Source organism: Panthera uncia, chromosome C2 (assembly GCF_023721935.1).
Source record: "Panthera uncia isolate 11264 chromosome C2, Puncia_PCG_1.0, whole genome shotgun sequence".
Lineage (NCBI taxonomy): Eukaryota > Metazoa > Chordata > Mammalia > Carnivora > Felidae > Panthera > Panthera uncia.
The window spans coordinates 109,384,223-109,396,357 of record NC_064810.1 but is presented as its reverse complement, the minus strand read 5'-3'; the positions used below and the strand labels follow the sequence as shown (position 1 = coordinate 109,396,357).

The 12,135-nt window shown below is 36.5% G+C and overlaps 1 protein-coding gene across 14 annotated transcripts in view; it reads left to right on the top strand.

Annotated features, from left to right (window-relative positions):
* Positions 1 to 12,135, top strand: part of MBNL1 (muscleblind like splicing regulator 1) — a 205,460-nt gene that overhangs the window by 151,276 nt on the left and 42,049 nt on the right. For 13 of the 14 annotated variants that reach the window (XM_049629676.1, XM_049629666.1, XM_049629672.1 and 10 more), the window contains one exon: positions 11,743 to 11,913. In XM_049629676.1, the coding sequence (XP_049485633.1) occupies positions 11,845 to 11,913 (69 nt within the window). In that variant the 5' untranslated portion in view covers positions 11,743 to 11,844. Of the gene's footprint in view, positions 1 to 6,447; positions 8,577 to 11,742; positions 11,914 to 12,135 lie in introns of those variants that run through there. The other variant, XM_049629677.1, reaches the window with a different exon arrangement.

Below are 12,135 nucleotides of genomic sequence, written 5' to 3'. Positions count from 1 at the left end.
TATAAATATACATTTATGCATTTATATTAATATGTATTTATACATGTTTATATGTATACAAAGAATATATACCTTTTTTCTATATATAAAATCACCTTTTTGTTGGGCCGCCTGGGTGGCTCAGTCGGTTAAGTGTCCGACTTCACCTCAGGTCGTGATCTCGCGGTCTGTGGGTTCCAGCCCCGCGTCGGGCTCTGTGCTGATAGCTCAGAGCCTGGAGCCTGCTTTGGATTCTGTGTCTCCCTCTCTCTCTGCCCCTCCCCTGCTCTCGCATGTGCTCTCTCTCTCTCTCCTCTCAAAAAAATAAACACTAAAAATTTATTGAAATCACCTTTTCTTTATTTGTGATATATCCGATATCCATTGGTATATCCATTGATATACCCAAATATCCATTTGCGATGTATCCAAATCACAGAGACCCATCAGGGGACTCCATAGATAATCCAAGAATCTCTTGCCTCTCTAGGTGTCTAAATGAAGTGGATAGTGTGAAGTAAAATTTTAACTTGTTTGGTGTTCAGTTGTTTACTACTATTGATTCTGTAAGTCCTGCTGAGGGAGAAAAAAAAAAAATGAATGACAGATGAACTGAAATTTATAAGGGAATCTCCTGGTTTCCATTACACGTGGGAAATACTGCATGGATTCGTCTTCTCAGAAATTAGTGGTTTATACTGTGAAACAACTTTTCCTTTGTAGAACTCAAAGGGGTTTGAAGCATTCCTTCAGTTCTGACTTATTCTGGTTAGAGTCATCTATGTTTTAGTGTCAGCGTGATTCGAAAAACATACATACGCACATACATACGTACTTGAGCGTGTCAAAGTGGTCATCAGTATGAAAGCATACTTCCAGCATAGTGGTGAAGAGTGCCAACTCTGTGGTTAGACTGCCTCCGTCTAGTTATGTGCCCTTGGACAAGGAACCGCCCCCCCAACACACACACCTTTGGAGGGGTATTTAAAGATGGGAACTTCTGCTTTGCCAGTGTACCAGGAACTGGAATAGGTCTATAAAGGACTGCTCAGACAAGTTTTCCAACAGATTGTTAAGGAAAAAGTCTAGGCATTTGACCTAAGAAATTTACCTTTTTTTTAACCCTCAGGAAGTCCGTAGAAATATAATAAATACATACTGTCATGTTGTAATCCACATAACAATGGTATGATGAATTGGGTACTATTTGTAAAACATTTTATGTTTCTCAATTGAAAGGCATGCACTACAAATAGAGCACTAAATTTTATTATGTAAATGCTAGAGTTTTTAATTATCAGCCAAGATTGGAGAGTGTCTGATTTGGAGGCTGTAAAACTTCAGAAGTGTTTCTGCTACAAATAGTTTAGAAGTCTGACAGTTGCTGCACGGAGAAAATAATGAAGCAATTGAAAAAATAATAGAAACATAGTGATCTGGCATTTCCAATTTTATGATGCCATAAAAAAGCAGCCAAGATATGTTGGACTGTTTAATGATGCTGGCACCTACCAAATGTCACTGGGCTTTCACAAGGTCATGGAGACTCTGGTTTGACTCAGGGAGGTTGGCCAGACCCATGTTGGGAACGCAGGAAGACCGTGGAATAGGTGGAGACAGTAGGTGCCAATTAAACCCTTCATAGCACTTCATGCAGTAAGTTACACACTTTTGTGGGAGTCTGTGAGGTGGAGGAGGCCCCGGGTAGAATGAAGAAGTGAGCCCATTTCTTCTTCTGGCATGCTGTCGTAAGCATTTCTTCACATGAGATCTTTGTGGGCCCTCACTGGGGAGGCTGAAGTTTCTCCAGAGGACTATCTGCTAACACTGTGTGCTCGTCATACTGTTGCTGTCACTGTTGTACGTATACGTGATCTCTCACTGACAAAAGCTGCTTGGAGAAAGGAGTGGTGTTTTTGTAACAAGAATGTGTGTGATTTTGTTTCCTTTTTCCCCTTTTCTGCCTCCTCTGGCTCCTAGGCATTACGTAATACTTCTCTGGATGTGTAGAGTTTCAGTTAGGCCGTTTTCAAGATGATTAATGGGAGTTGTGCAATTAAAGCTTGTAAGTTCTCTGGGAAAAAAGTCATAGTATCCCGATGTTTGAGTTAGAGTGCACGGAGTTTGCGTCAGCATTCAGGATATTTTGGGATATTGTAAATGTCACTATTGGTTTTAATGTCCAGGCATCTTCAGCATCACACTTAGGAATGTTCTATGAAGTAGTGCCTAGCACACCCTCTGAACATGAGCTAGAAGTGTCTAACCTAAAATTGCTGCTTTGAGTTCACATTAGACTTTGACGAAAAGGTGTTTAACACAAGTGAAACAGTCTGTTAACATTCTTTCACGTTCTTTGAGGCCATGGCAAAATGACAGATTTAAACTCAATAGATTGTGTATGTACCTGTGTTTGTATTTTTCTTTCTTTCTTGTTCTGGCAGTCTCAAACGTTGTTAAGCCACAGTCAGTGTGTATGTGAACATGAGCTTTCACTGGGATCAAGAAAGGGAAAAATTTGGGGCGCCTGGGTGGCTCAGTCGGTTGAGCGGCTGACTTCGGCCCAGGTCATGATCTCGCGGTCCGTGAGTTCGAGCCCCGCGTCGGGCTCTGTGCTGACGGCTCAGAGCCTGGAGCCTGTTTCAGATTCTATGTCTCCCTCTCTCTGACCCTCCCCTGTTCATGCTCTGTCTCTCCCTGTCTCAAAAATAAATAAAATGTTAAAAAAAAAAATTTAAAAAAAAAGGGAAAAATTTAAGTTGGCTTTCTGTTGTGTTTCATTTGGAAATATGTTGTATATGGGGTAAAATAACTTAAAAGAAAAGAAATTGAGAATATTTCAGTAAAAATACATGCATAAATTTCTGCTTTTCTCTCTCACTGATAAGAGAAATTTTTCCCAGCTCTTGTGTTGACCTGAGCTCAAAGCATTTGGCCTTATGTTGATTGGATGAATGTAGAAAGTTAAGCTTCAAATATTGATTAGTGTTGTGCTGTTTACTTCATGTTAAGTTTAGAAGACTACTGATTAAATACCTAGGAAAATAAAGGGAGAATTGACTCCTTTCTTCATGTTCTCTGAGAATTCTAAGCATTTGTTCCTGGTGTTACTTGAAAGTCCAATGAGGAAATTCAAACAGGAGAAATAGTGTTTGGCTTAAGAATATTTTCTTGCCTTTCCACATGATAAAATCTGAAATAGATACAGGGTGAAAAAAAATCCCATTTTGTTTTCTGGATTAAAGCATGATAATATTTGAGAATAAAAAGTGAATAGGAAAATTACTGTTAATATGTGAATATTATATATTTACTATTTAAAATATACTACTTAAATATAGTAAAACATAATATTGGTTTATTAAGAGTATATATACTATGTGTGTTTATAATATAGTATAGTATACTCTTTATGAAACACAACACAATAAAACAATAACATAAAATCAGTAAAAATCTTCATGGAGACATTCTAAGAAAAACAATGAAAATATCCTTTCGACTACATTAGGAATTTATACAAATGATAGTTAAGTGTCCCTTTATGTTTTATTCTGTCACTTTCTAAAAGTCCTTATGTGGGGGCGCCTGGGTGGCTCAGTCGGTTAAGCGGCCGACTTCGGCTCAGGTCATGATCTCACGGTCCGTGAGTTCTAGCCCCGCGTCGGGCTCTGTGCTGACAGCTCAGAGCCTGGAACCTGTTTCAGATTCTGTGTCTCCCTCTCTCTGACCCTCCCCTGTTCATGCTCTGTCTCTCCCTGTCTCAAAAATAAATAAACTTTAAAAAAAAATTTAAAAGTCCTTATGTGTTTTTCCAAGTAAAACATGAAATACAAATTTTAAATCTAATATTCTATGTTTCTTAAATTTGCAACAAGAGCAGAATTGCCAGTTTGTAATACATATGCTGCTCTTAGAAATAGGTACATAATTGCAGTGAGTATATATGTGTGTGTATATACATAATGATTTACATACATGTGTATACATTTGCATAGGACTAAAAACAACATTAAGCACTGGGTCCACCAGAATTCAGGTGGTGGTCAGAAATTGTTAATTATTTTTCTGAGTTATCTGGCTACTTAATTTATCTTCCTCAGTAGCTTCTTTTTCAAAGTAAGGGATATATGTCTCACTTTCATTTATCCTGAAAGGACTTTCTGTAGGGAAGTAAAACTTTAAAAAATATACGTCAGCATATCTGGTATTGTAGTTAACAGGTGAATGACACTATTAGTATGATTTTGGAATATAATTATTTACTTTTTTTTTTGTATACCACAGTCTGTATTTGCTTCCATTTCAAATAAAAGACAAATAAACACTGAAATTCACATATTCATACCTTGAGAATTTTTAGAAGCTGCAGCTATTAGAATTTGGCAAAATTAGAAGGAATAACTGGTCAGCCACCCACTCTTTTTGAGTCCAGTTTTATAGTAAAAATCTATTATCTTATGTTTGAGAAAGCTTCCAGACACTTACATGTAAGTATGAAGATATTTAAAGCTAATTACAAATAGCTTTGGGTTGGCAGTTTTAATTATGTGTGTTCCTTTTCTGGACTGAATGTTTGTGCCCCCTTAAAATTCTTATGTTGAAGCTCTATTTCCCCTGTGGCTATATTTGAAGATGGGGCTTCTAAGGAAATAATTAAGGTTAAAGTCAGAAGAGTGGGACTCTGATCTGATAGGATTAATGTCCTTGTAAGAGATGCCAGGGAACAAACTTTCTCTTCTTGTGCGTGCATCAAGGAAAGGCTGTACGATTAGAATAGCAAGACGATAGCTGTCTGCAAGCCAGAAAGCACTCTTACAAGAAACTGTGAGAAAATAAATTCCTCTTGTTTAATTCAGTTGATCTATGGTATTTTGTTGTTACAGCCAAAGCAGACTAATATAGCCCCCATTAAATTCCATTAGGTATAAAACAGTGGTTGACTTTTACTGGAGATGATTTTGCCTTTCCCTCACCCCCCAGGAACATTGGCAGTATTTAGAGACCATTTTCATTGTCATAACTGAGGACGGGAGTGTGACAGGCATCTAGCAAGCCAGGCATGCTGCTAAGCATCCTACAATGTACAGAACAGCTTCACAACAAAGCCTATATGATCCAAAATGTCAATAGCGCTGAGATTTGGAGACCTTGAGATTCCTTTTAGGATGTATTTGTTTCTGTATTTGTTCCTGTAAGCTAGAGCAAGTCCTTTATGGAGGCAAGTAGATTGTAAGGAAACATACATCCAAGACCATCACAACATACCTGTGTGTTAAGTACAGTTATCTTATTTTCAATATTTTCAAGCCAGTAAATTCATTTCTAGAGTTAAACTCATATTCACCTAAATGAAAACAAAACAGTGTATATGGGTGTACATGCATGTGTGTGTGTGTATAATTTTCTCTGAAAACTTAATCATGTTGTAAACTGACGTACAGGCGCTTGGGTGGCTCAGTTGGTTAAGTATCTGGCTCTTGATTTCAGATCAGGTCATGATCTCATGGTTGTGGGATCAAGGCCCCCACATGGGGCTCTGTGCTAACAGCATGGAGCCTGTTTGGGATTCTCCCCCTCTCTCTGCCTCTCCCCTGCTTGTGTGTGCTCTCTCTCTCTTTCCAAAATAAATAAATAAACATTGAAAATAAATAAACTGCCATAAATTTCCTACCATCAGAGGCTTGTAATTTTAAAATAAATATTATATATGTAAATTTATTCACCTTGCATTAGGATTGATAATTACAAATTAGCATGGTAGAATCATAAGAAACATTTTTGGAAATGCGTGAAATGATATTTCTTGACTGCCAATTTTTTCTCCTTTGGCAAAATTTTTGTGAGATATTTGTATCATCTTAACTGAAAAAAAAAAAAAAAAACAGTAAAAATTTTCAATAGGAAGCTACCAAATTCCTTTGCCAGAGTTTCTGGCCAATATCTGAGCAATGAATATCTCTGGAAAGTGCTTCAGATACATTGGTAAAAATCGTTTGTCCAAAGGAAATACTGATTTTGTTTTAACAGTTGAAATAAATGGTTACAGTTTGAACAGTTTTTCCTGGAAACCAATAGTATTTCCAGTGAAATTTGGAAAAAGACTTATGTGTATTAGCTGGTACTCCTATAATTTTTTCATTGCCCCTTTATTTCCAGAATCTACCCAAATATGACCCAATAATTTTAATTCTACCACATAGTTACCGTTTGGCAGCTTAAAAGATGTCTTTTTACATTCTGACCTCATAAATCACAGTATTCCTTTTATTTTAGATTGAAGAAGTATAGTTAAAAATAGAAAATTAGTTCTAGTTTTCAAATAGAATTTTGATTTTTTTGTTTTAAGTTTAGCCAGCTTTTAAGTAAGATGTTTCATTTTTTTGTTGTTAGCTACTTCTTAAATATTAAAAATAGCTGATAGTTTTCTCATATTTGAATTGCCATCTGTAGTTTCATTCAATTTTATATTTATTCTTCCATTCTATTTTTATATCTCAATATATGCAGCATATAGTATATATACATTCATATCATTTTAGGTATGTACCATATATGCTCATACTATTAATTATTTAAAAGTGCACATATTATTAAACTCTAATGTTTAATCAGGCACTTATTTTGAAGCTCACACAGTTAATCTAAACATAGGCTTTCTTTGTTATTAATCACAAAATTGTGCCTATTTCAAAAGCTAGTGAGAAAATCCTTAAATTCACAATTGAACAGTTTATAACTTCAGATATTAAAGACTTGAGGAATTGATCTCTTGAATGATCATTATCGATCTCATCATACAGTCTTTTAAGATTACAAGGGGAAATTTTTAACTTTTTTGGAAAGATTACTTTTAATTTAAAGATGTAGAAAAATTATTGGAGAAAAATGGACTCAATCTGAATCGATATTTTACTGAACTTCCTCTGTTCCCTTAAAATATACCATATATGCATTACAATGATGTCTTTGAAATCTGTGTTTAGTTAACCTATAAAAAGCCTCTTTGAACGGCGTCTAAGGTATTTATGGCATGGACTCTATAAAGTGGCCTGCTAGCCAGCTGGACAGCTTACTGAAAATAAAGTGTCCGTGTAGTCAACAAAAGCAAACCACAGGGACGTAACAGTGTAAGAAATGTATTAGAATGGCTTTTTTTCCGTACTGGATGTGGCAAATATAGAATGATCATTAAGGGCCAGGCTAATATTGTATTATTGATGATTGACAGGCATTGTCACTGGGTTGTGCTATTTGCATTATTTTTTAGTACTTTTAATGGAGACAGTGCGAAATTAAGCAACTGCTGTTTGTTATTAGCTTGAGAACTTTAGAAAAGAGAGAAAAATAATTAACATTTATTGACAGCCTGTTAAATCAGGAACCACGTATTCAGTTGGCCCACCGTCTTGCTCGATCCTTATGTATCACCAATGAAATCAATGGTATTGTTGCAATTCCACCGGAAAGGTATGGCCACTCAGAGAATTTAACTCCCACAGGGTCACACAGCACGTAATTAACAAAGCTGTTCTTCTGCTCTTTGAACCAAGCTATGTTGGATAAAATGTACAATTATATGGCAATAGGTGAAACTGCATAGAGCAATCAAAATGGAATAAAATCTACTTTATATTTATATGTTGGCATTAATCCTAGCAGCCCAATTTAATGTATCTTGAGGTGAAATCTCTTGATGACTTAGAATATAGTTCCTTTATAAAAATTTGCATGTGTGAGGGCTAGATGCGGATTAAATTTCTGTTCTTAGATTTTTAGAATGTATTGTCACTGTATAGATTTTAGACACTAAATACATGGAATCTCTACACAAATCTTGTTTCATCTCTGGTGAAACTTATAAACCTTCTATTACCTTTTGTCCCTTTATTGTGGCAAGCTTTATGGGGTGTTGAAATTACTGGCCTCTGAATAAAAGCATCATTAAATTAGTGCAGCTAAGAATCAGTTTGGTGTTAGAGTTAGTTTTCATTCTGTTATTTTCATTGTCCCAGAATTGAGTTAGAGTAGAATTCACCTTTAAGGATTTATTAAGAAGTGTTCATTCATTCTTTTGTAAATGCTTATTGAGGTCTGTTGCTGGGAACTCAGATGAATCTGGAGAGGTACCCATGGTGTACTTACCTTAATTCTTTTTTTAAAATATTTTAAAGTTTATTTATTTATTTAGGGGGAGAGAGAGAGAGAGAGAGAGTGAGCACAAGCTGAGGAGGGGCAGAGAGAAGGAGACAGAATCCCAAGTAGGCTTTGTATTATCAGCACAGAGCCTGAGGCGAGGCTCTAATTCTTCAACTGTGACATCATGACCCCAGTTGAGGTCAAGAGTCAGATGCTTAACCAACTGTGCCATTCAGATGCCCCTACCTTAACTCTTTATTAAAGATTTTTTTAAGGTCTATTTTATTTATTTTGAGAGAGAGAGAGAGAGAGAGAGAGAGAGAGAGAGAGAGAGAGAATCCCAAGTGAGCTCTGTGCTGACGGCTGACAGTGACTGATGCAGGGCTCAAACTCAAACCACAAGATCACGACCTGAGCCAAAACCAAGAGTTGGTCACTTAACCGACTGAGGCACCCAGGTACCCCCCCCCATTTTTTTCCCTGTCTTAAATCTTAACGAAAGATTTCTTTCTCCAAAAATTCATTTCACCAGAAATGCTGGTGATGTTCTCCAGAGTTTTAGGCAATCCTCTAGAAGAGGATGTTTATTCTAACTTTTTCTTGACCTTTTTATTTGTCAAACCACAATTATGCAGCAGCCCAGTCAGCATTAAACACGTTTTGAACTCTCTAGGAAGCTGAGTTTATCTAATGTCAATTGCAGAGACTACTCTGTTTTTTTTCCACACATGTCAATGAAAAATTCATGTGGCTTTGCAGAATTGTGTTTTGTAGTGGTTTTTGTTGTTGTTGTTGTTTGGTGTTTTTGTTTTTGTTTTTGCTACATCAGAATAACTTGGAATACTATTAAAATGCAGATCCCTAGGCCCCCCAGGTCTGTTGCCACAGACTCTGGAAGAGGCTTGCTTGTCTGCATACTTTTTCACAAAATATCCTCAGTTGACTCTTAGGAACTTAGCTTTTTGAAAGTGAGGTTTTAGTGCAATTGAATCAAGCTGTGCATGGAAAGGTAGCATATGTAAGAAATGCAATAGAATGACATTTTTCCTGAATGTAGTAAATAACAAAATGCAAACCACAGGTCTGAGCTTCTTTTAAAAGGTTTGACCTCTACTGACATGGAATATATATATAAAGCCCATACGATTTCTCTCCTTCATTATTTCAATCTGTGCTGTGTTTAGAGGTAGAAGGGGCTGGGTGGTTTGTGTTAAGGGAGGCGCTCAAAATGAAGAGTTTATGAAGATTAGTGTTAGTATTGGCAAGGCCTGATTCAAGGCCCAGGGCTCCCTCTGTGCTTTTTATGGAGCTATAGAAACTGATCTGAGTGAATTGACAATAACTAAATCCTCAGGGTGAAGATAACTCTGCTTATTTTCACTTGTAAAGATCCAATATTAGTAAGAAATATGACTTGGAGATACTGAGAACCAGAATTTCCCCTCGAGCCAAGCTGTTCTTTGTCCTGAAAAAGCGGGTTTTCTCTAGAACACCTCACCTGGAGAGCCCTGAAATCAATTAAGTGTTTGTTATCCATGAACTGATTTATGTTGGCCAGTCATTCTCTGTGGTCGGTCTTGTGACTCAGTGTGTTTTTGGGTAGTTTTTTGTTTGTTTGTTTTGTTTTTTTTTTTTTTTTGTAAAAGTTATTTTTTGTGTAAATGCTTTCAAGCTGATAATATACTTGTGATCTCAATCAAGCATGATTTCATACAGAATAAGTCATAGATCTATAAATGTTCCTTTGTGAACATATCAATGTGCATAACGAAGAGATATTATAAAAATGACCTTCATGTCAATATGTTGTTTTTCTTTTGTTGGATATACAGTTAAAAGTGTGGGGGTGCGGATGGCAATAGCACCTCCTGACCTTTACCTAGCTCACAGAGTGCCATGCAGTACCAAGGGCATGACCTATGCGTTATCTTCTCTGGTCTTCATAATAAACCCGTGGTGTAGCTTATGTAGCAATTTTGAAATGGATGAAAAGCCTGAGACTTAAAGAAAGTTTTTTGTGCAATTCGTACTGCTGATGTGTAAGAGACCTCGGCCTCTACCCCAAGTCTTGAGAACTGTACGTTCCTTGGTATCAATTACTGTCCTCTACTGCCTTCTGGTTTAAAAAGTATTATTAGTGATGCTTTATTCCATAAAGCTTGTTAAAACATGAAGCAGTATCCTATGACATTAGCCCTGTGCAGAAACTTACTCCTAAAAACCTGAATCAAAACAAGCCAGAAATAGGTCATTCAAATTAGGGTTGTAACAGATTTTTATCACAAACATAAGCATGCTGAGTCAGTGTACAGTTGAAGATCAAATTATGGTAAATGGATTTTTCTTAGAAAAATCAAAGAAGGCTCAGCAAGGTGGTTGACGGCTGCAGTTAAATAATGCTTTGACACTCACAAACAGTTCCAATTAGATTTATTGGTGAGAGAAGTTGTCAAGGTAATAATTGATGAGACCTGTTACTATAAAGACTTGACAACATATTGAAATAATACGGAAAGAGTGAAATGAGGATAGTATTGAAATGATATGAAACAAATCCCTCACAGTATTGCATATTATAGACTTTAATATATATTTTCTTTTTTAAAAATTTTTTGTAATGTCTATTTATTTTTGAGAGTGAGACAAGCGACAGAGTGGGAGCAGCAGAGGGGCAGAAAGGGAGGGAGACACAGAATCTGAAGAGGTTCCAGGCTCTGAGCTGTCAGCGGAGAGCCCGATGTGGGGCTCAAACCCATGAACCATGAGACCGTGACCTGAGTCAAAGTCAGATGCTTAACCAACTGAGCCAACCAGGCGCCCCAATTTAATACGTATTTCCAATGAGAAGAATCATCCCCAAAGGAAGGGTTTTTTCACATTTCTTACTTTATAGCAACTTATTTTGTCTCTCCATTTTACTTTGTAAATCTTTTGGAGGGTAAATATGTCTATTTCTTACTGTTGTTTAGTTCTTGGGCAGTGGAGACAAGACTTTGAAAGGTTAAACAGGCTATATTTTCACCAGTGTTTCATTGTACTTAGCCATCTGTATATACAGTGAGAATATGTGGGAATTTTTTTCTTTTCACCTGTAAGTTTCTTAATATATGGGCTTGTAAAGCTTAGTAGTAATTTAATTTGGTTATGAGATACTTGTAAAGGTATTTAACTGAAGAGTCAGTGTGCCTTGAATCCTCCCAGTTCATTTCTTTGGAACTCAATACGAGTAAAAATAGATGTTCAAACTTCATGATTCTTTTGGGTTCGTTAAAGTTAACCAGAAGATTTGCAAAGAGCTAATATTCTTTATTTGATATTCTTTATTTTAATATTACCCTGGCAGTTTGTAGATTTTTAAACTCCAATCTAGAAATATCAGGGCTAATATTAAAATAATTTCCTGTAAGCTTCAAAACTTTTTCAAGTGTCCTAACACCTCATTTTGATAATACATTTGGGTGAATTCATTACTTATTCCAGATGTACTATAAATTGATATGGACAGTGCAGTGTGTTAGAAACCCATGGTAGATCCAAGTGGTAGGTTTGCATAATTTTTATTTTTTAAGATGTGTCATTGTAATCTTTTTTTTTAAGATGGTATTTTCCGCTTTTGTTTTTTAGGGTCGTTGCTCCAGGGAGAACTGCAAATATCTTCATCCACCCCCACACTTAAAAACGCAATTGGAGATAAATGGGCGCAATAACTTGATTCAGCAGAAGAACATGGCCATGTTGGCCCAGCAAATGCAACTAGCCAATGCCATGATGCCTGGTGCCCCATTACAACCTGTGGTAAGCATGTTTTCAGTTCTCATTCATTAGGTTTGTAATTCCAAGTGTTCAATTTCAGTATAAAGTAATGGCTGCACTTCATCAAGTGAACATAGGTAACAGTGTCAGTTCTCCAGCATTTTCTAGCAAAATTATCAAGCAAACCCGGAACCAGTTTTCACACTGTGAAGTTACTCATCTTGTGGCCAAGTCATGTGGAAATTTACATTAGAGCATGCTTTC